The 24,079-nt window shown below is 52.9% G+C and overlaps 1 protein-coding gene across 3 annotated transcripts in view; it reads right to left on the reverse strand.

The window, feature by feature from the left end:
• CACNA1B (calcium voltage-gated channel subunit alpha1 B) overlaps nucleotides 1-24,079 on the reverse strand; it is a 255,490-nt gene that overhangs the window by 64,156 nt on the left and 167,255 nt on the right. For all 3 annotated transcript variants that reach the window (XM_023227714.2, XM_031934108.1, XM_023227715.1), the window contains exons 21-31: nucleotides 20,134-20,260; nucleotides 17,272-17,401; nucleotides 16,851-16,910; nucleotides 15,032-15,138; nucleotides 12,198-12,294; nucleotides 10,296-10,456; nucleotides 6,723-6,860; nucleotides 6,342-6,543; nucleotides 5,860-6,024; nucleotides 5,405-5,515; nucleotides 4,861-4,944 (exon numbers count right to left, since the gene is read on the reverse strand). In XM_023227714.2, coding sequence (XP_023083482.1) covers nucleotides 4,861-4,944; nucleotides 5,405-5,515; nucleotides 5,860-6,024; nucleotides 6,342-6,543; nucleotides 6,723-6,860; nucleotides 10,296-10,456; nucleotides 12,198-12,294; nucleotides 15,032-15,138; nucleotides 16,851-16,910; nucleotides 17,272-17,401; nucleotides 20,134-20,260 — 1,382 coding nt within the window. The remainder of the gene's footprint in view (nucleotides 1-4,860; nucleotides 4,945-5,404; nucleotides 5,516-5,859; nucleotides 6,025-6,341; nucleotides 6,544-6,722; nucleotides 6,861-10,295; nucleotides 10,457-12,197; nucleotides 12,295-15,031; nucleotides 15,139-16,850; nucleotides 16,911-17,271; nucleotides 17,402-20,133; nucleotides 20,261-24,079) is intronic.

A 24,079-nucleotide genomic window follows, 5' to 3' on the forward strand; every position in this document is an offset into this window, starting at 1 on the left:
AAAGGTCCACGGTGGCAGCTAATCAGCCGTGACATTCCTAGGGCAGGACAGAGGGGCAGCGCCAACAAGGATGCTCCTTGAGATGAACGTCCGTAAATATGGAACTCAAAGGAATCAAAGTAAGTGAGCAGAGGCTGGTATCAGCCACCACAGTGGACAAACACACTCCCTCTCTGTCTCTCAACCAGTCAGTTTCCAGATACAGGGTCCATAGCTTAGAGGAGAGACGGGGCCCCCTTGCAGAAGAATGCTGCAACACAAGAGGGAGTCTAGACAGCAGTCATTCATCTGCCCCTCCCCAAGGAGATCTAGCTTGTTTACTTGAGAAATTGCACACTGGAGAAAGAAGAATCCCTGGATGTTTTGAAGGCTGTTGGATACAAGGTCCAAGATAACACTGATGCCAAGGAACTAAAATGAGATTGTGGCTCCATGTCAGAGTGTGCACAGGGGCCGGGACACCAATGAATCCCTGGCCCAGGCCCGTCTCTCAGTGGTCTCGTGTGCCCAGGCAAAGCTGGTGTTCATTTGCCTCGTCCTAACTGGTAGAACCTGCCACACTGGCCCCTCAACATGTGAATTCGACATAACAATAGGAAAGTCCTCAACACCGACACCCCCCAGCCAAAACAGTAAATTATAACACTGCATCCAGTATGGCATGGAGAGGTTAGTGCCACCTTGATAATTAAAATATAAAGGGGTGGTTGGTCTACACCCCATTCCCATTCAATTCACCAATATGGACCGTGCAAGAAAACTGGATCACAATGGATCACAGTGGACTACTCCCCAAATAACCCAAGCACAGTACCCAGTGCTGTGGGAGATTTGGTATCTTTAAAGAACAGATCTACTCAGCCTCTGGGACTTGGCACACAGGTGCCAACCTGGTGAGCACACTCTTCAGCAGTCACTGCTAGGCAGGGTCAGAAGCAGTTTGCATGCACAGCAGACATTCACGGTCTGACCCTATGTCACAACACGGTCCAAAGGGACTCTTAATCATTTAGAATTCTTATTTTTATTTTTTAGAGACAGGGACTCACTTTGTGGCCCAGGCTGGAGTGTAGTGATGCAATCATAGCTCACTGCAGCCTTGACTTCCTGGGCTCAGGCGATCCTCCCACCTCAGCCTCCTGAGTAGCTGGGACTACAGGCGTGTGTCACCATGCCTGGCTAATTTTTTAAATTTTTTGCAGAGACAGGGTCTCGCCACCTTGCTTAGGCTGGTCTCCAACTCCTAGACTCAAGTGATCTTCCTGCCTTGGCCTCCCAAAGCCCTGAGATCACAGGTGTGGGCCACTATGCCTGACCAAGACATTCTTCAAACCCACATTGGTCCACAACATTGATGACATTATATTACTTAGATCAGATGCCCTGACGAATCTTATAAGGATTCATGGACTTTCCACATCAGTGAAGTTTTTAGGGGTCCGATGGTCTTGGCTATGCCAGGACAAGGACTCCAAGGTAAGAGACAAGTTAGTGATTACACCTCACATTTCTACTGCAGGTAGGTTGCTTTGCGTTCTGGAGATGGTATAAGCCACTTAGGAAATACTGCTGTGACTCAAAACGCTGCCACGTTTGAGAGGTTTCAGAGCATGAGTGGGGTCTCTAACAGACCCATGATGTGACAGCAGTGGCCCTGCCACTTTGGCCACAAAACCCAGCAGCCCCCAGGGTCCTTGGTGTGTATGTGGTAGGTAAGGACACGGGGTAAAGTCCTGGGAAAGCCTCCACAGATAACTCAGTGCAGACATCTAGCATTTGGGAGCAGGCCACGCCATCTACAGAACGGAAGCATAACGAGAGGGCCCAACCTAGCTCCTGGCCCTGGTGGCAGCTGTGTGTGTCACCAAGAGACATCGCTGTCTATGACACCAAAGCATCTCCCCATAGTGGTGTGCTGTCAGACCACCACAGGCCCAGTGAACAAGGGAAGGGCTCCTGACCTCTGTGACCAAACCCAAGCATATCTAGAGAACACAGCACCCAACATGTGGCCAATCCCCCATGACACGCATCTCCATTGACCAATGACGTCCTCACCTCACTCCTGCCATCACCATGACACGCACCTCTGTTGACCATGACGTCCTCACCTCACTCCCGCCATCACCATGATACAGACCTCTGTTGACCATGACGTCCTCACCTCACTCCCACCATTACCACGACACGCACCTCTGTTGACCAATGACGTCCTCACCTCATCCCTGCCATCACTTCATAGGGATTCACTACAACTTAGGGGGAAACGCAGACCTGGCTTGTGGATGGGCTGCTTGGTGTACTGGTGCAGGCCTCACTACAGCCTCACATGGGAACAGCCTGACAGACAGTGGTGGAGCAGAGCTCTGGGCAGGGTACCTGGTCAGCTCCGTGTGTGGGGGAAAACAAGCTGCCTGTGCTGAGGATAACAAGGTCTGAGGCAGGCACAAACGGCTGGTCAGGACCCTGGAGGGAATAAGGTCTAGGGGAGAGGCAGACAGACAGGCCTTGGGAACAGGCATGGGGTACCGGCCTTTGTTTTGCGAACCAATGCTCACCATGGGGCACTAAAAACCAAGCGTTGGGATAAGTTGACCAACATATATCGGCTAGCCTCTGTCCTCACCAGCCCCATTGTCCACACAGCAGACCTCTGGATAGGGTGGCCATGATGGCCAAGAGCCTCTCAGCAGATGATCCAGCCATGACCACTGACGATTATCTACCTGAGGTGAGCAGAGAGCAACACTGGGCCTCCATTTGGTGCCATGCCTTGTGGCTGTCAACCAGCCACCTAGTGGTAAGCCGACTGTATCAGATCTCCTTCTCCTGGAAAGGGCAGTGATTTGTCTCAACCGGGATCCACCCACATCCCAGGTGTGGGTCTGCTTTCCTTGTGCAGCACCATGGCAGCACTAGCATCCCAGGGCTGGTGTCAGACATTTCCCAACACAGGATTTCATATAACATCAGCTCGGAGCACACGCAGGAGATGCATGTGAGCCAGGTGGCCTCAGGGTCCACTGGACCATCTAATGCAACACCACTCAGGAGATGCTGCCCTGACCTTAAAGGCAGAGATAAAATGCTGGCTTGGTGAAACACTTCATGGGGTTGGGCTGCCATATTTCAAGAGGAACCAATGGCCAATCGATGGCACTGGGTGCCCAATCAGTAAAATGCACGGATCGAGGAAATGGTGAAAGGAGAAGTGGCCCCTCTCACCATTGCTCCAGAAACCCAGTAGGCATTTTGTGCTCATCTTCCCCTAATTTAGGTCTGGCAAATCTAGAGGCCCTGGTTCAAACAGGTGGAGAAGGTTCTATCACCCAACACCAAAAGCCATGGTGGCCACCTGGTCACTTGGGGCTGCTTGTGCCAGAAGGCCAGCAGGCATCACAAAGAGTGTCCATGCTGGCCAGATCAGCTGACCCTCACTATTGTGAAGGGCAGAGCTGCCACTGCATAGTTCTGGGAATCAGGGGCTTCACTGCACCTTTCTGCATGCTCTTATGAACATGCTCCTAGGAGCAGTCTCCACTGTGACTGGATTACTACAGCAGCCAGGATTGGACAAAGGAATGGCAGCAAGTAGGGACAGGGGATGCACAGAGCTGAGGGTCTTGGTCATCCCACCAGGCCAGCAACCAGTGCAGCAGAAGGCTGGCCACAGGTCAGGAGCTCTAGAAAGGGTGGTGGGGGGAACGGGATGATGAACATCAGCTCTGCTTGGACCAGCACAGCAGAGGGAGGTCTGCTCTGTCTCCCAGAGACCATGACCAGCAACATCCTGAAGAATGAGCACAGTGAACCCAATGTGAAGTGTGGGCAGAACAGGAAGGAGCCCCGGGACTCTGGCAGGTCCTCCTGATGGTGTCAGACGTTCCTTCAGCCCTAACAGTTTGGGTGCAGAGGCTCCTTCACAGTACTCGTGGCTTACTCGGGGAGCCGGAAGCATCTGAGAACTGACAACCCAGGTGCAGCCCTCAGCCTAATGCCTTGCGGAGGGTGCAGAGGCAAACACGTTGCAGCTCCCTTTCCAGCAGGGATAGCTCTGAGGTGCGACCTAAGCTGCTGCCAGAAGTCCCTTGGGAGATGACCCACACTGACCCACCAGGACAGCTTGGGACGCAGCACTGCTGGTCCTTCTCTTACCACCCATTTCCCCACACCCCTCTGCTGGTTTCTACTGGGAACACTACTTAAGAAGTAACTTTCACATGAGTGCTCGTTTCTGCATCTGCTTCTTGAAAATTCAACATAAGACCAAACAAACGAGATTTCTGCCATGTATTTCCAGTGTAATGTGTTGTACTCAAAAAATGTTGCTTTATGATCAGATGCTCTGGCATTTGTTGAGACAAGCTGACATCCCAGCACTGGGCAATTTTAAGGTATAATCCACATATGTTTGATAAGAATGAGTATTTCCCCAAATAGAGAGAGAGAGAGAGAGAGAGAGAGAAAGACGGTGGGGGGACAATATTTTAAAATATATATCCTTACTGGTTTCAGTTTATAGATTTTTGATACCACCTTGTTAGATACACATTATACAGATACAAATTTAAGACTCACATCTTCTTGGTTAGTTGCTACCATGGAGCTCCAGGTAACTCTTGGGCCCAAAAGATCTTTGAGAACCACTTTCTTACTCAAGAAAGAACATCTGCTGAGGTAACACCCAATCCCTAAACTCCACCCCTGGAGTGAAGCCTCCACATGTCCAGGAGGTCCATCCAGGGGGTCCTGGGGAACCCAGGAAGAGGCCAACACAGGGCCTGGAGATGCACTGAGGGGAGCAGCCTCTAGAAGGAAACCACCTGGGGACCCTGAAGGAGGGACAGAAATGCTACTTACCGCAATCTCTGTTACTAAAATATCAGTAATACTTCCCAACACAGTGACAAAGTCAAAGACATTCCAGGCATCTCTGAAATAGTTCTAGAGAAAAAGAAGAGTAGTTAGTGCCAGCGGCTGATGAGGGCTCTGTCGGTAAAGAGGTATAGGTGGTGGCCCCGATCAGGAAAGGGGTGAGGGTGACAGACACAGAGCACAAGGCAGACGGGCCACCCCAGGGGGCACAGCACAAGGCCACAGCTAAGCAGATGTCAAAGCCAGGGACAGAGACACCTCCGGGCCTGGGCAGAGGCAGGACTAAGGGCCATGTGTCCAAAGAGGAAGAACCCAGCCCTGCCGGCCTCCCAGGACCTAGGCTGGGGGCAGAGCTTATGCAGCCGAGGGGGTCAGAACAGCCCCTTCCCCAGAGCCCCTGTAGTGTCACACACACTCTGGGTACTCGGAGAATTCCCAGCTCCAAATTGTGAGCCCCCAAAGGTCGCCCTACAGACGGGGAGCCAGAATGCAGGCTGTCAAAAGGCAAAGGGGAGACCAAAGCACGTACCAGCACCCCAAAGGCGATGATCTTCAGCACGCATTCCATGGAGAACATGGATGTGAACACGATGTTCAGGCACTTCAGCATCAGCTCGTACTCATAGGGTGCATCATAGAACTGCCCGGGGAAGACATGCTGTTGGCCATGGGTTTGGCAGCCCCAAGACACCCCATCTGGGACCACCATGACCAAGCAAGGGGGGCAGACAGAACTCCATGCCTGCCCAGGCCTGGGACACCCCCTCCTGCTCTCCAAGAGTCCTCCCAGAGCCCCCCCACTGTCCCAGCCCACAGACAACAAAGGAAAACAGGATTCCACAGGCATCCCATGCTGGCCAGGATGCAAGGCCACTGCTCTTTGGCTCATGCCGGGAGGAAGAAGGCTGACTCTCCACTCAGCCTCAGGGTCAGATCACAATCCCTAGCGGTGCCAGCTCCCCCTCCGTGCTGAGCCCCACACACCTTCATCATCAGCACCACGGTGTTGAGGGCTATCATGGCCATGATGAAGTATTCAAAGGGTGGGGAGACCACAAATGTCCACGTCTTATACTGGAACGACTGCCTGTTTTGGGGCATGTACCGTGTCAGGGGTTTGGCGCTGATGGCGAAGTCAATGCAAGCCCTCTGTAAGGGGAGAAAGGAGCACAGAGACTCAGAGGCAGAAAACCTACCCTATGGCATCTACTGCACCAGCCCCGTCTCACCAGCCCTCACAGGGAGCCCTGATGACAGAAGGCAAATTGAGGCAGCCCAGACCTTCTCCAAGCAGGCCTCAACCCACCAAATCTGGTCCCTCTGCAGGAGAAAGGAGGCCCTGCCCCTGTGTTGGCAGACAGTGGCAGCCAAAGCTGACCCGGCTGTGAGTGATTTGTGCGCAGGAGGAAAGCCTGATGGTGCTGCTCACACTGTCCACTGCAAGACTCCACAGAGCACCCACCTACCTCATTCTTTTCCAGGCTGCATTCAGACATCACCTTGTCCCCCTGCTCCTGGAAGGTGATGATGATCAAGGCCACAAAGATGTTGACAAAGAAGAAGGGAAAGACCACAAAGTAGACCACGTAGAAGATGGACAGCTCCATGCGGTACCCAGGGCTCGGGCCCTGCTCCTCATAGGTGGCATCCACGGAGTGTTTCAGCACCCTGGGCCAAGAGGACAGCATGTGTCAGGGGAACCCCCAAAGGAGACAGCCCTAAGAACTCAAGACCTGCATCACAAGGATGGGTCTGCTTCCACGCCTGAGCCCAGGAATGGAGGGAGGAAGGGAGGCCAAGCTCAGGGGCTGCCTGCCCCAGCTACGGAGAGCAGGATGAGCACTCACATGGGCCAGCCTTCTCCCGTGGACACTGTGAACAGCGTCAGCAGAGCCCAGAGCACATTGTCGTAGTGAAAGTCATATTTCTTCCACTGCCTGGGCTGAGCTTCCACTTCCTCCTTCTCATAATCCAAATACTGACCCCTGGGAATAAGAACACGGGAGGTTAGAGGGCAAAGACAAAAGATCCAAATAAACCCATGTATCAACCGACACTGAAGAGAGTGCTGAAACCATTCCGTGCGGAAAGAATGGCCTCTCCAACAGATTGTGCTGGGACAACTGGATGTCCACATGCAGAAGGATGAATGTGACCCTACTTTACTCCACAGACAAAAATTAACTCGTGATGGATTCAAGACTTAAGTGTAAGGCGCTACAACTACAAAATGCTTAGAGGAAAACAGGGGCAAAACTTCATGACCTCAAATCTGGGAATGGATCCTTAGATGTGACACCAAAATCACGAGCAACAAAATAAAAAATACAGAGATAAATTAGGCTGCATCAAAATCCGACATTTTTGTGCTTAGAGGACATCAAGAAAGTAAAAAGATAAATCCACAGAATGGGAAAAAATACTTATTTCCTAATCCTCTGTCTGATAAGGGAGTTGTATTTAGAGTATGTAAGTAACTATCCTAATAAATTTAAAAAAAAAACAAATAAAAAATGGGTAAATGATCTGAATAGACACTCCTCTGAAGAAGATACACAAATGGCTATTAAGCACATGAAACGCCACTCAACACCAGTCGTTATCAGGGAAAGGCAAATCAAAACCACTGCAAGATACCACTTCACGTGGACGATGACGGCTATAAGTTTAAAAATACCCAAACTAAAAAGATGGAAAACAAGTGTTGGCAAGGATATGGGGAATCAGAACCCTCGTGCATTGCTGGTGGGAATACACAATGCTTTAGCCACTTTGGAAATAGTCTGGCATTTCCTCAAACAGTTAAACACAGAGTTACCCAACCACCCATTAATTCCACTTCTAGGTACATACCCACGAGAAGCGAAAACAGATCCACACAAAAATGTGGACACAAAGCGTATGACAGCATCATTTATAACAGCCACAAGGTAGAAACAACTCAATGTTCATCAGCAGATGAAAGAAAAAGGAAAATGTGGCACAGCAGAGAGCAGATATTCAGCCGTAACAGGGAACAAGGCTCTGACACAGGCCACTGCGTGGACAAACCTGAAAACATCACGCAGAAGAAGCCACTCACAAAAGACCACACACTGTATCATTCAGTTTACAAAAAATGTCCAGAACAGAGTGGGTTACAGAGATTAAAAACAGATTCCTAGTTGGCTAGGGGTGGGGACAGGGACGTAGGGGGTGATAGTTAAAAGGTGCGGGTTTATTTTTCTTTTTTTTTTGAGGTGTTGAAAACGTGTTCTAAAATTGACTGTGGCAATGGTTGTGTGTACCTGTGAACACACTAAAAACCTCTTAATTGCACACTTTCAGTGGATTGTTATAAACAAACAGTATAATGTGTCAGTTATACCTCAATAAAGCTGTTATTTTGTTTTTCGGGGTTTTTTTTTTTTTTTTTTTTTTTGAGACAGAGACTCGCACTGTCACCCGGGCTGCAGTGCAGTGGCACAATCTTGGCTCACTGCAACCTCCGCCTTCCAGGTTCAAGCGATTCTCCTGCCTCAGGCTCCCGAGTAGCTGGGATTACAGGTGCCCGCCACCACACCCAGCTAATTTTTTGTATTTTTAGTAGAGACAGGGTTTCACTATGTTGGCCAGGCTGGTCTCCAACGCCTGACCTCGTGATCCACCCACCTCAGCCTCCCAAAGTGCTGGGATTACAGGTGTAAGCCACCGCACCCAGCCTAAAGCTGTTTTGTTTTTGTTTTTGTTTTTTTTTTAAACCCCATTACACTGGGTAAGAATGACCTTTTCAAACAAATAATGCTGGGTGAATTGGATATCTATCATCAGAAAATGTATCTTAACCCATACCTCATGCAACACATAAAAATCAACTTTCAAGTAAATTGCAGATCTTAATATGAAAGGCAAAAATAACACTTTTCAGAAGAAAACACAAGAAAACATGCCTGGCCTTGGGATAGATTTCTTAAACAGCATATAAAGAGTACTTAGCATAAAAGAACAAAAAGGATCAGTTGGACTATATTAAAATCAAGAACTAGGGTTGGGTACAGTGGCTTACGCCTATAATCCCAGCACTCTGGGAGGCCAAGGCAGGAGGACTGCTTGAGCCCAGGAGTTCGAGACCAGTTTGGCAAATAGCAAGACCTCGTCTCAACAAAAAATTTTAAAAATTAGCCAAGCATGGTGGCAAGTGCCTGTAGTCATCTGAGCTACTCAGGAGGTTGAGGAGGGAGGATTACTTGGGCCTGAGAGTTCGAGGCTGCACTGAGCTGCAATAGCAGCAATGCACTCCAGTCTGGGCGAAAGAGTGAGATCCTGTCTCAAAAAAAAAAAAAAGAAAAGAAATAAGAACTTTGTTTTTTAAAAGACACCATTAAAAGAGTAGAAAGCGCCACTCAGAGGAGGAGAAGACGTCCACGATCTGTACATGTGACAAAGAGTTCCTGTTCAGAACATTACATGATTCTTGGTAACCAACAGGAAAGAAGCAGACAGCAGACACAGGACCACAGGCAGACACTTCCAGAAAAGAACACCTAAGCAGCCAATCCCCCTAGGAAAGTGGGCTCAATCTCACAAGTATAAAATTAAACCACGGTGAATGACCACTACACCCAGAAAGGCAAGACAGAAAACACCAAGATTTAGCTAGGATGTGGGGCTGGAAAGAGTGTAATTTCACACAAGGGCCTGGCAGCATCTACTAAGGCTGAGCACACACACACCCAGGACCTGGCAATTCCACTCCTAGACAGATACATCTCCCTGAACTGCTACTGCTCCCTGGCGGACATGTGCACGTGCAGCCGCGTTCCCAGCCGCAAACAGCCAAGTGCCCATCACTCACCAGTATAGGAGGAAGCTGCACAATATTCACATAGAGGCAGCTGGGACAGTGCTGCGTGGGCAGGAAGACACTGTGGGTACTGCCTGGCCCAGGGTCCACACCGGCAGCTACCAAGCTTTTCCCCAGCTCTTCCCCAAGGCCCCTCTCCTGTCTGCTCTGGAGGCGGGGTTGGGCACAAGAAGCTCTGAGGCCTCATTAGGACAGTGACAGTGGCTCCAGTCATCGGGCAGTCCCTCTGCCTTACAGCCCAGCCAAGATCTCTAGGGCTTAGAGAAGCCCTGCCCAGTGGGCACCTTGAGCTCCCTGGATGTCTGTGTCCCTCAGAACATACCTGGTTCCTGACCCTGCTGAGGAAGAAGTGCTGGGGGCCCCTGGTGTGGTGCTGGGGAGGGGATGCATTCCCGTCTTCTGTGGTGACACTAGCACTTCTCAAGCAAGCCCCTCCCTGGCCCTCAGGCAGGGTCCGTGATGCTCGCAGTGGAGTCTCCCACGCCGTGTGACCAGCTCCACCTGATCCCAAGGGAACTCCCAGTGTTGTCTGCATCATGGGACTGTGTGTCTCACCTTGCACCCTGCCTCAGTTTACCTGCAGTCTCTCTCCAGCTCCTTGGATTCATCTGTGCAGTAGAAAAACTTCCCTTTGAAGAGCTGCACCGCAATGACAGCAAAGATGAACATGAAGAGCATGTAGACAATCAAGATGTTGAGGACATTCTTCAGGGAGTTCACCACACAGTCAAACACAGCCTGCAGGAGGAGGGGCGGAGCCATGATGAGGGGGTGGAACCATGGTGGGAGGGTGGGGCCATGAGGAAAGGGGTGGAGTCATGGTGGAGGGTGGGGCCATGAGGAAAGGGGTGGAGTCATGGTGGAGGGTGGGGCCATGAGGAAAGGGGTGGAGTCACGGTGGGAGGGTGGGGCCATGAGGGGAAGGGTAGGGCCATGGGGAGGGGTGGAGCCAGGAGAGGGGTGGAGCCATGAGGGGAGGGGCGGGGCCAGGAGGAGGGGGGGGGGGCAAGGGGGGGGGGGGGGACCATGAGGAGAGGAGTGGGGCCATGAGGAGAGGAGTGGAGCCATGACAGGAGATGGAACCACAGGGAGGGGCTAGAAGCAGGAAAGGATGTGAAGGGACCCAGAAGAGAGGACCTACAGGATGGAAACCTGAGGACCACTGAGGTCCAGGTGGCCCACAGGCATTCCAGGGCCCTGCAAGGCCCTCAGGCCCCTGACCGCAGAGAGGCTCCACCGCCAGCTTCCTTGACACAGAAGACTAGTGCTGTGTCTCTTGTGAGGGGAGGCCTCTTGGCCCAGATGGAGGGGCAGGAGGTGCTAGAGGCAGCGGCTGGATGCCTAGGAGGCCCGACCTCACAGGTCAGAGTTCAGACACGGAAACAGGAATGACCAGGAGCCCAGGCCGAGCTGTACCAGGCGGGGCTGGGCCCGTGCAGAGAGAGTACAGCCAGGCTCTGCCCTGCACTTGCACCCTGCCCCTGAGGAAAGCAATTTGGGCAAACTGAGGATAAATCAGTAGGCTCCAGGACAGAGACACATGTGCTCTGTGGCCCGAGGCCAGCCTGTCATCAGCCATCACAACCTGAGGCTTTCTCTCGGGTCTTTCCCAACCTGGAAGCTCAGCTTTCCCTGTGCACACGATGCTGCCCTCAGAGCTGGGAAGACACCTCCCAGGCTGCCCTGATCTGGCTGTGACGGGAAGGTGGGGCCACAACTGTCTCCCACAAAGCAGCCTGGCACACTGTGGATGACCACTGCACAGCGCCACTCGGTGCCTCTCCTCCCTGGACCCAGTGGGCCTCTGACGCCTTCCCCAGCTGCCTGCCAGCCCACTCCTTCACATACAGGTTCTAAGCAAACCTTCTTCTCTAAGTCCCACATTGCCTCAGGTCTCAATGGCTTGATTTCCAGTAAAAGAATCTGCTGCATAAAGGTTTGGGAGATGAAGTGAGCCGAAACTTTCTTCTCTAAGTCCCACATTGCCTCAGGTCTCTATGGCTTGATTTCCAGTAAAAGAATCGTTTGGGAGATGAAGTGAGGTGAAGCACGTGAAGCAATTCACACAGGGCCGAGCACAAGCTCACAATGACTAGGTTTCTCGTGGCCCTACGTGTGGGTTTACACTCTGTCTTTATCCAGAAGCTCAGCCCGTGCCCATCCCCCCCTCAGCAGCCAATGTCCCAAGTCCCTGACCTCCAGCATCTCCCTCCACCACCCTGCGCCTGTCCCGCAGCCTTTCCCATACTGCACTGCAGCTGCTGAAGAAAAACCTTGTGCTGTGTGGTCCTGCTGGGCTAAGGAGGATTCTCACAGGAGGCTGCTGGCAACAAGGTCTACTTGGGATAATGGGGGCTTACAGCTGAGTGAGCCGAACCCCCTCACGCAGGGGTGTGATGTGAGCACACACACTCATGCACACACATACACATGCACACATGCACAGCACATCCCTCAAGCCCCAACTCCAGGCTCCAACCTTGAGCTTGGGCAGCCGTTTGATGGTCTTGAGGGGCCGCAGGACACGAAGGACTCTCAGGGACTTGATGGTATTGATGTCTTTCCCTTTGGATCCTCTAGAAGGGAGAAGCCACAGATGCAGATAGGCAGGAGGCGTGGGTGTGCCCAGCTCCCACGTGGCCCCCCAGGGCCTGGGTCCTGCTCCCCTGTGCATTTTGTCTCAGCCTCCAGGGTGGAGGACACATGAACAGAGGCCTTGCCCTGCAGGTGCCACAGGCCACCATGACTCTTCCCAGAGGCTGCCTGGCCCAGGCCTCATCTAAGGACAGGAGCTGGGACCAGGGCAGCAGCATCTGGTGCGTAAGGAGAAGAACCATCACCCTGACACCCATCCCACCCACCCTAGCTTCCAGGAAAAGAGGACAGAAGGGACCTGCACGAGGACTGCAGACCCAGAAGTGGAGGCCCACAAGCACATTTCCAGGGCTAGAATCTTCTGGAAGGGCTTTTTTCCTTGCTTTTTGGGCTGGCTAGAGGGAGGTAAAGGGGACTTGTCTGGCCTCTGCCCTACAGATCTCCTCAGTCGCCCTAACATTCCTCCCGCTGACATGAAACTGACAGCAGGAAGACAGAATAGGGGAAGGAGAGTAAGAAAGAGAAAAAGTCAGACCAATACAGAGGCAATGCAAGAGGCAGGGTGGACTAAGACAAACAAGGGGAGAGGGAGGGAGGGACGGAGGAGGAGCCACAGAGACAGACATATCAACGCGACCCAGAAAGCAGCAGACAGGAAAACTCATGCAGGGCACGGACAGCAAGACAGGAAGTCGGGGAAAGAAAATTCCAGGCACAGAAGCAAGCAGTACAGAACCAGCGGGCCTCGATCAGGGTCCCTCCAAAAAAAAAAGCCAGGGCAGACCCATGTAGCTGCCTCAGCCTGTCAGGGACACAGAAATTAGCAGGTTCTGGAGACTGGACCTCCCATGACCCTACTGAGGCCGGGCCAGCAGTGTCGAGGAGGTTTCCTCCTAAGAAGGTCCCCTTTCTCAGAAGCAAAGCCACTCTACTTGGTGGGAGGTGAGGGTGGGAGCTGAGGCCTCAGGGCTGGGTGGGATTCACTCACACATGGAGCCCTTCCCCACCCTGCTCAGAGGCCACATCCCACCACATTCCCCGGGGAAGGCCAGCTTGTAGGGGCAGCCCTGCCCCCTGTGCTCTTCCTGGGGCTCTCTGGGGCTGAGCAGGGAGTGCTCAGTCACCCTGAGCCGTGTCCCTTCTTCTCCCCTGACTGTCGCCTAAACTCCAGAATCAGATCAACTCCCCCTGAAACGCTTCCAGGTGGGAAGAACCCAGCCTCCTGTCTCCATCACCCCAGTGCTCCTGACACCCTGTCAAACCAGCTTCCTCCACCAGCTGAGGGAAGAGCGGACAGGGGCAGGAGGGAGGGGATACTGTTTTGTCACCCAGTAAATGAGGCTTTCTAGGGGAGTCTCCATCTGGGGCCTACTCCTTTTCTCCTGCTCTGAGGCCACTTGGATGGGCCCAACCCCTTCCCCTCCTCCTGACTGGGGTCCCCTGGCTGCAGTGTTCCCACTCCCAAGGCCTATGTTGATGCTTTAGCAAAGTTCTCATTCCTTTATCACAGAAAGAGGAGACAGTGGGAACTGCAGGGGGCTGGGGTGGAGAGGAAAGAGAGGAAAGAACGCCGGTCTTCCGGAGAGGAGCTGCACTGGAAGCACCTTACGATGTTCCCGGTCCTTGGGCTGTGGCCGCAGGTGGCAGTTCCCTCCCGGAGCCCTTGCTGCCCTCCAGGCCATGGCCCCAGTCTCCAGCCCTCACTGGGGACAGCCTGCTCACCAGGAAGCTCCTCACCAAGAGCTGACCATGCCCAGCTCCAGCCCAGCTCCCCGCCCCGCTCCCAGAGGCATGGCAGGAACCCCTGGCCGGGGACGTGGCTCCCGACAGCATGCGCCCCGATGGGGTGAAGGTGGATGAGCGGGGGGTGAGGCTGGAGATGAAATGACCCAAGAGGGGCTGCTGGAATGCTGTGATGTCAGGGGCAGCGTGTGGGGGAAAGCAGGCATTACCCCACGAAGCTCCTGCCGAGTCCAGCAAGAGGAAGACAAAGAGAACAGAGTCAGTGGCACCAGGAGCAGCCCTCCCAGCGGCTCGGAGAGATGTGGACCCTCCCTCATATCTGTCGTCCACTAGGGGTCTCCCTTGTCTCTGGATCTCACCCCACAACTCCCCGCTGTATTCCCATCCCCAGCTGTAGCTGAGCCCCCAACGACAGCCTCCATGCAGGGTCTGAGGAAGCCAATTCCAGGTCCAGCCACAGCAGGGCCAAGTGCCACTGGCTCGGGAGTCAGAGACGTCTAATGCCCCAAGAGGGGAAGGCGACCACCAGTTCTGCCTTGGGCGAAAGCACCAGAGGTCTCCCCGGGTCAGGAGCAGACTTGCCTCAGAGCGGGTCAAGGTGAAGTTGCCTCCAAGGACCCTGGGAGGCAAACGCTGGGCACACCAGAGGCTGTGCCACCCGGTCCCAGAGCCACAGGCCACACCAGGGCTTCCCAGCCCCACACAGTCCCCACCCCTCCAGGCAGGGGGCGGTGGTCCCAGGGTCACAGGCCACGCCAGGGCCCTACCTAGTTTGAGAGCCACAGACAGACCTCAGGCCCCCCAACCCCACGCAGCCCCGCCCCAAGCAGGCAGGGACAGTCCCACATAGACAGCGACAGAGCCACAGGCAGCCCAGGGAGGCCCACAGCAGGGCCTCTTCCTTCTTCCCTCACCCTCATGCCCATCGTGACTCTGGGGGCTCTCCCCCGCCAGAGCAGAGCAAACGTTACTTACGAGAAAGCAAACGCCACCAGGGCGCCACTGACCACAATGAAGTCCAGAATGTTCCACAAGTCCCGGAAATAGGCCCCAGGGTGAAGCAGCAGTCCCAAGTCGATCATCTAGGAGGGAGAAACACACTTCAGGTACATGATCATCCAGAAAAGATAGGCAGAGGCCAGGCGCGGGGGCTCATGCCTGTAATCCCAGCACTTTGAGGAGGCTGAGGCAGGCAGATTGCTTGAACCCAGGAGTTGGAGACTAGCCGGGGCAACACACTGAAATCCTGTCTCTCAAGAAAAAGTAAAACATGGCCAGGCACGGTGGCTTACATAAGCCTGTAATCCCAGCACTTTGGGAGGCTGAGGCAGGCGGATCACCTCAGCTCAGGAGTTCAAGACCAGCCTGGATGACATAGTAAAAAATCTCCACTAAAAATACAAAAAATAGCTGGGCGTGGTGGTGCACACCTGTAATCCCAGCTACTTGAGAGGCTGAGGCATGAGAATTGCTTGAACCCAGGACACAGAGACTGCAGTGAGCTGAGATCACGCCACTGTACTACAGCCTGGGTGACAGAGTGAGACCTAGTCTCAAAAAAACAAAACAAACCCAGGAAGACAGGCAGAGCTAGGCTCCAGAGTCATGAGGGAGGAATATAGCTCTAGGTCCCCGTGGAAGGCTCAGTGTGGCTGAGTGCGCACGCATGTGCACACCTGTGACTTCAGTGCACCTTAGAGACACCTGCGCATGCCCTGCCAGAGTAGGGAGGCACGGCCTAGGTCACACCCCGCAGGGCCTCAGTGGGCCTTTGGACCTCAATGCCGTGGACCCAAATATCCCTACATGGCTCATGACCAGCTGAGATCCTGCCTGGGCTCCCAGCTTCCCTTCAGCCTGAATAAGACTGAGGCCTCCATCTCCATCTGCTCCTCCACCACAGAGCTGTAGGCACACATGGCCCCAGGGAGCTCAGAGCTCGCCCAGATCCCCTGCAGGCAAGCTCAGAGCAGCAGGACGGCAGTTCCACAGACCTTCACTTGCATCCTGGCTCTGTCACTCCTGCTGCTGCAATTCTGGGCCAGCACCATAACCTCACTAAGTGTCTGTAAAATAGGGATGACGCCCACCCCGCAAAATTTTGGAAGAGTGAAATAGCAGAGGTAACGTGTTCATGCATCTGCTGTCGGTGCTCCATACGCACACGCCTCCCTGTGTGCATGCATGCGGGCACACACACATCCTAAGCTGCACGGAAGTCATGGATGTGCAGCTGTGTGCACACTCAATCACACTGAAGGCACACCTGCATAAACGCACAAGGGCCACACTAGTCAGACAGTGATATGGGGGGACCTCGTACCAACACTTAGAGGCAGACGGGGAAGGACTCTGAATCTATCATAAGACAAATGCCCTCCTAAATTCAAGTCTTCAGCACCCACTTCCAACAATCTTCCAACACTCTCTCCCAGGTCTCCTCCTCCCCGAGCCAATGCCACGCAGCCCTCCTCCTTTGCTGTCCCAAGAGGGACGGCCTCCGCCCACATGTGCACACTGGAGAGAGACTGTAGCTCATGTGTTCAAGAAACCAGGGCAAGTGGAGGCCCAGGCACGACGCTGGGGAGCACCCCCAGTGGGGGACGTGATTTCCTCAGTGAACGACAAAGCCTCTTGGCACACGTTCACGTGCTGAGCACACACCCAGTTCACACCTACCATATGTCTTAAGAGTTTATAGGAATCGTGGTTCAACCCCTGCCCTGGTCCCATCTCAATCATGAGGGAGGGAGAGCAAAACACTGGGGTCACGAGGGGCAGCCACATATCTCACCTTTATCACCATCTCAAAGGTAAAGACACCAGTGAAAATGTAATCCAGGTATTTCAGAGCCTGAAACCAAAAGGAAGGTTACTCTCAAAGGCTGGGCTGAAACCCAAGCCAGGGTGCCCTCGGTGGCTCCGAGGTTTTCCTCCAGGCCTCTAAGCAGTCAGCCAGGCAGCCAGCAAGCCTGTGGACAACGGTGCTGGGAGGGGGTCTCCGACAAGCCTGTCTGGGAACAGGCCCCCTCTGCCGCACCGTCTTCCTGTCTCCAGACCTTTGGTCCTGCACTCCCAGGCACACAGAGAGAGGAAGGAGGGGTGTCCTGTGAGAAGACAGGACACCAGTCCCACCCCAGCCCCTTGGGCTCCTGGGAAGGCACCCAGCTCCCGCCCCACAGCCTGACGGGGGCCCGGCCGCCCGGGCCACTCACATTGTTCCTGGGCGAGTCCGTGCGCACTGGGTCCTCAGCAGCCAGGGCGATGCTGCTCAAGGCGATGACCACAAGAATGACCATCTCGAAGTACCTCATGGTCACGATGTAGTGACAGAAGCGGCGGAGCCTGTGAGGGAACGCACGGATCACAAGGCCCACCCGCTGGGTGCGCCAGCCCCCTGCCACAGGAGAGGCTCAGCCCGTCCCGCAGAAACGGCTCTGGGCTGCCTCAGGAAGCTGTGGCCCCAGAGTTTCGCTTGGTCCCTGTGGTTGGAGGTGGCAGCCAGGTGACGGAGGGCGGCTGAGATTCCTGAGAGGGCCTCCTGGGATAGGGAGTGGGGAAGGCTGCAGACCCTCACAGCAGGGGTCAACAAAGCAAAGCTCACAGGCCAGATCGGGCTGACTTGCTGGTGTGAATAAAACTTCACTGGAGTACAGCTACATCCACTCATTACCAACTGTCCATGCAGCCAACAGCAGTCTAACGCCAACAGCATCAACTACCCAGCCCTTTCACAGAAGAGGTCAGCTGTGGGCAGCAGGGAGGGAGTTGCTCAGAGAGGAAGAATTTCAGCATCAACATTCTCAGGGAGAGCAGGTCTCTCTCGCCCTAGGAAAGTTCTCTGGGGCCTGTGCGCGGTGTGTGCCCTGTCCAGGCTCCCAGGGTGCATATGAACATGCTCCACACACTGCCACATGCTCGCCTTTTGCTCCAGTCCCATCTGCCTGACTCACTTGTTCAATATTACTGAGCACCTACCCATCACAAGGGCTGTGCTCTGGCGGTGCCTCCCCTGCCTCGCAGGCATGCCCACCGCCCCCAGTCCCTCTCAGCTCTTCCTCTCACCCACACCTACGAACCCCCAAGGGCCATCCACCTTAAGCGGCTGCCCACATCTCCCTCTTCCTTGAAGGGAACTCTGCCATCTAGCTCCTGCCCCTGTGTCCACAGAGCTGTTCATCCCCGGCCCACCGCCAGCCTGCTGCTGCCTCCGCCCTTGCCACTTCCCCTCCTTAAAAGAGCTGCCTTTCCTTCTAATTCAGCCGTCATCCACTCCGACTTGTGTCTTGGGTTTCTGGCACTCAGCTCTACCCCAGCTCAGATCCTAAGTCCACCTGGCCATGAGACATCCCCAGCCGCCCCAGGCTTTGCAAGGTCTGCAGGCGGGACCCCAGCAGCACTGCTGGTCTCGGTGAATGCAGTGCCTTCCGCCACTGTCAGGCAGAAACTGGGTGTCATCCTCGATGTCTCCTTCCCCTTCCACATCTAATTTATCACCAAATTCTGTAGATCCTGCCACTAAAATTCCTCCACACACACTTAACTTCCAAACCTCACCACTATGAGTACCCTGGTCTAACCACCACTGCCCCTCCCTGAAACCCTTACCATCTACTCAGTGGCCTCCATCTGCAGTCTCCCCATAAAAGGGCCCCGCTGGGCTGCAATCTGAGTGCCCCCACCGTGCACATGGCCCACGCTTCTCAGTGTGCTCCGGGATGGTGTGACCCCCCCAACGCCGCAAGAGAACACCCAGCTAGCCCCGCCTACCCTTTGTGTTCCAACCCAGCTCTGTCCTCCGCTGTTTGCCGACTGCTGGCTTCTACTTCTGGGCTACTGTGAACACTCCGCTAGTTCCTCCCTTCTCCGCTCTTCACCTTAACTCTTACTCATCCTTCAGGTTTCAACCAAGATGTCACTGCCACCAGAAAACCTCCCTGGCCTTCTCTCACCTGCTCCCAGAATGCCAGTGCCTTCCTGTGTCTCCATTTCCACACCGGGTTACCACCCCTCACCTGCCACTGCACTGCTAGTCCTGACATGGCAGGGTCCATGTCTGTCTCCATGACCGCTTTACTCCTAACCACAGCAGAGCACGGTAAACTCCCAAGACACGTGTGTTGGATAAAAGAATGATGGGAGGGAGGAGGCAGGAAGAGGGGTAACACAGGGCTTGGTGGAAAGACGGTTGGGTGGTGAAAAAAGAAGGGGATGGACAGATTAGTAACCAACAGGGGCGTGTCCATGCAGCCTTGCTGCCCTCTGCCCTCCCGGGCACCTGCCCAGCCCCTGCTCTGGCTGGGCAAGCTCTTGTGTGGCTCCACCTCTGCTCTGCCTCTCCCTCTGCCTCCTTCTCCTAAAGCTCTGCTCCAGTCTCACCCCAGAAGCCCCACCTGACCTTCTCATCTATGTTTTAGCGCCCAATGGTCCGCATCTCCCTGCCTTGCTTTGTGTTTCTTCCCAGCACTTATCACTATCTGCATCTTATGTCTTTTACTTATTTGTCGTGTCTGTTGTCTATCTCTCCCACCAGCACACAGGTTTAGCAAGGACAGGGGATCTCACCTGTTTTGTTCATTCCTAGCTACTCCCAGCACCTAGAGTGCTGTCTGCCACATCAACACTGGCTGGACTAATGGAGGCCCCGGACTGAAGAGTGGATGACGGATGCATGAAAAGCGCAGGCGCGGACACACGGACAGACATGCAATTAAACACAGTGCACACATGCATGCCACACAGGCGCCAGGGATGGAAGTGTGTTTGAGAGACAGGGCAGACGGGGTCCCTGTGTGCAGAGACACACACACGCCACATAGGAGGTGAGGAGCCCGGGCCTGGAGCGCATCCCAGCTCTGCTGAGGCTGCCTGTGAACAGTCACAGAACCTCCTGTGCCCGCGTCCTCTTCTGCAGAATGAGGCCACACGGGCACATGCCTCTGGGGACTGCTGTGGTACTCAGAGGCGTTTGTCTACATAAGTGTGCACAATCAGTGCGTGCTGGCTACTGTGTTCCCATGGGTCGTGATGCAGGGGTGAGTGGGCAGCCACACACACCAGCAGGCAAGGAGACTCACAGGTTGGTGGGGCTTAAACAGAACATGGAGCTGTACGGGACGATGGGCCGGGGGCCGCTCCTCATCAAGTCATCCGCTTCTACCTCCTTCTTCCCCTCTGCTTGGCTTTCCAGGTCCACGTGACCACCTACAAGGACACAGGGCCACTGAGTAAGGAGTGTGGTACACACAAAGTCACATCGCGTGGCTCTCTCCCAGCTCCCATGCCCCCAGCACTTGCGTCAGGTCCTCACAGGCCCACTAGGGATGGGCCTGCAGCTAAGAACACCGCTTCACACACACAACCACGGTCTAAGACAGCCAGGACCACTGTCTGCCGCAGAGACGTGAACAGACCCTTCCTCACCTCTTGCTGCACCAAGGTTGGGAACAACACAGAACCCAGCACTGCCTCTGTGGCTGTGGACCCCCCTGCCTCACTGGCGGGTCTCGATGCGCTGAGAAGCCCAGAGCCTGGTAATACCTTCCCACTGCCTCTGCTGGGACTGCGAACCCGCAGCACAGGGAGGAGCAGGGGCCAGCCCCAACCCGCAAACCCACAAGGGCTCCCTGTACCTCATTGTCCAGTCTCCCTTGACCTGGGATTTTCTTCCTCGGGATCCCAGGAGAGGGTCCTGTGAGGCCACAGAGCTTGGAAGGACACTCTTCCCGGGGGGAACCCAGCCTCTGCTCAGGCCCTGCTCCCTCGCCAGCCCCCCACTCGTCGCCTCCTTCCCCCAGGGCCCATCTTCTGCCGCTCAGCACCCCACCCCACCCCAGCTGTGCTCCCACAAATCAAACTCCCCAGGGCTAACATGGCCACCACCTTGTTGTTTTTTAAGGTAAATTTTGTTGTCCCTGCCCAGTGATTTTTGTACAATAATTCTTCATTTTCCACTATCCTACTGTATATTTTAATTGTGGTAGGTGACAGAGCTCGAGACCTCCGGGACACCAAGGAAGACGTGCAGTGACTTGGAGCCGCCTCCCACTGCTGCAACTCATTTTGAATTCTTTAAAGAAATATCAAAGCAAATAGGATTTTAAAGAGCAACAAAGTGAAAGTGCTAATCGACAGCCCGCTGCGGAGCCCTTGACTACTGGCCACTGTGAAGCCCTGCAGAGAAAGGCTGTGCCAGAGAAAAAAAAGCTTCGAGATGAGCATGAAAACAGTCAAGGCCACAGCAGTCGGGGTCTATACCACTGAGGATGCTGGCTCCAGAGCCAAGATAACCAGCCCCCACCCACGAGCACAAGCTGTTTAAAGCCACCACTTTTGAAATGGGCACCATCACACTTCCCTGTTGAAAATGAAAATTATGTAATCTGAGAATGCAATCTGGCAAAACTTACTTGAAGCCCTAAAAAATTCGACTAATTTATTAGACATTACCTGCTAAGGAAATGAAGTACGCCCACAAAAATAAGTATTCCCAAAAGTTTTTGTTGTAAGTTTGTTTTTTTTTTGTTTTTTTTTTTAAATTTGAGATAGGAGACAGAGTTTCGCTCTTGTTGCCCAGGCTGAAGTATAGTGGTACCATCCTGCAACCTCCGCCTCCCGGGTTCACGCCATTCTCCTGCCTCAGCATCCCGAGTAGCTGGGATTACAGGCGTTCGCCACCACACCCAGCTAATTTTTGTAATTTTAGTAGAAACAGCGTTTCGCCATGTTGGCCAGGCTGGTCTTAAACTTCTGACCTCAAGCGATCTGCCCTTCTTGGCCTCCCAAAGTGCTGGGCTTACAGGCGTATGTTGTAAGTTCTTTTACAATAACAAAAATTATAAAATGCACAACCATAAACTGACTACATAAAATATGCAATATTTATAAGAAGCACCATACTATGGATATTAAACATGCCACAGCTGTGGTGGAAGGGATCCCTTGAGCCCAGGAGTCTCAAGCAATGAGACCATAAGCAATGAGACCATCCTGGGCAAGATGGTGACAGACCCTGTCTCTACAAAGAAATTTAAAAATTAAAAAATTAGCTGGGTGTGTTGGCACGTACATACAGTTCCAGCGACTCCAGAGGCTGAAGCAGGAGGATCACTTGAGGTCAAGAGTTCGAGGTTACAATGACCTACAATGGCACCACTATACTCTAGTCTGGGTGACATAATGAAATTCCATCTCTAAAATAAATGAATAATTAATTAACTTAAGTAAACTGGGAAAAAAGAATCAGTCTGGATTCAATGAAGACTTTTGTTGCTCAAAATAAATATAACGAAGATGCCAGAGCTTGGATGGAACTATTTCTCATGAAATTGATTTACTACAACATAGGAAATCATATGAAAGTCATATGATCAATCATAGGGAAAAAATGTCAATTAAGTCAAAGCAGAAGAAAGAATGGAAAGGAAAAAATGAAAACTGCAACAGACTGAAGTCATTGTTGGAGAAAGGCTATTTTTAAAAAGACTTAATAGTTAAAAAAATTAAATCCCTGAAATAGGAGACAATGAAGCAAAACAGCGAGCTTTGGAGGGGAATACAGAAAGGAAGAAAGCCTTCACCAAAAACAGCCACGGGCAGACATGGCCCAGGTGCTTTACTCCTCCTAACAGCAGGCGACGGCAGCACAGGTCCCCCTTGAGGCTGAACTGAGGAACTGCCCTTTCCAGTGCAGGGGTAGGAGTGCCAAGCCTTGGGCTCACTTCAGGGTGGGGAAGCTGAATGAGAATCATCCCCAAAAGGGAGCTAAAGTAAGCCCAGACTGGCAGCACCCCAGGCTTCTGGAAACAACAAGTGCAAATCCGCTCTGACAAAAACCTTCCTCAGTTGGCCTACAGAATCCCCACAGATTAGGGGGAAACTGGAGATAATTTAAGCTGTTATTTCCCAAGATACCCCAAGAGAAAGGATTTCTCTCCTATACATCTGGAGAGATACAAGCTATGTTCCATCCTTGGGAAAACTGAAAACGTAGTTAATTCATTTTCTGTAGGGCTTAATCACCTCATAAAACCCTGGTTGAGAAAAGGAGGATGTGATGTTTAATACTGAGTGTCAATTTGACTGGATTGAAGGATACGAAGTACTGATGCGGGGCGTGTCTGTGAGGGTGTTGCCAAAGGAGATTAACATTTGAGTCAGTGGCTGCGGAAGGCAGACCCACCCTTGATCCGGTGGGCACAATCGGACCAGCTGCCAGCAAATGTAAAGCAGGCAGAAAAACGTGAAAACGAGACGACGGGCTTCACCTCCCAGCCTACATCTTTCTCCCATGCTGGATGCTTCCTGCCCTCAAACATCAGACTCTAAGCTCTTCAGATGTGGGACTCGGACTAGCTCTCCTTGCTTCTCAGCTTGCAGAGTGCCTATCGTGGGACCTTGTGATCATGTAAGCTAATACTTAATAAACTCCCATATATATATCATATATATAGTGTATATCCTATATATATGATATATAGGATACACTCACACCCCTAAAGACTTCATATATATAGATAGATAGACATATCATATATATAGGATATATATAAATATATAGAGGATATACATTCTATTAGTTCTGTACCTCTAACAAAACCCTAATACAGAGGATTAAGATCAGTCATATATGAACTCAAAAAATCGCACCAAACACACCATGAAACAAGGTCACCATGACTGAAAGACACAAGAGAAACAATGAGTACACTCACTTAGACCCCTAAAAACAGCAGAAACAATGCGTACACTCACACCCCTAAAGACTTCAGATATAGGAATTCTTAGATGAGATACATAAAATAAGTAAACACAGGCCGGGCATGGTGGCTCATAACTGTAATCCCAGCACTTTGGGAGGCCGAGGTGGGTGGATAACTTGAGCCCAGGAGTTCAAGACCAGCCTGGGCAACATGGAGAAACCCCATGTCTACAATAAATACAAAAAATTAGCTGGGTATGGTGGTGCGCCTGTGGTCCAACTACTGCAGAGGCTGAGGTGGGAGGATCGCTTGAGCCCAGGTG

Source organism: Piliocolobus tephrosceles, chromosome 14 (assembly GCF_002776525.5).
Source record: "Piliocolobus tephrosceles isolate RC106 chromosome 14, ASM277652v3, whole genome shotgun sequence".
In the NCBI taxonomy this organism is placed as follows: Eukaryota; Metazoa; Chordata; class Mammalia; order Primates; family Cercopithecidae; genus Piliocolobus; species Piliocolobus tephrosceles.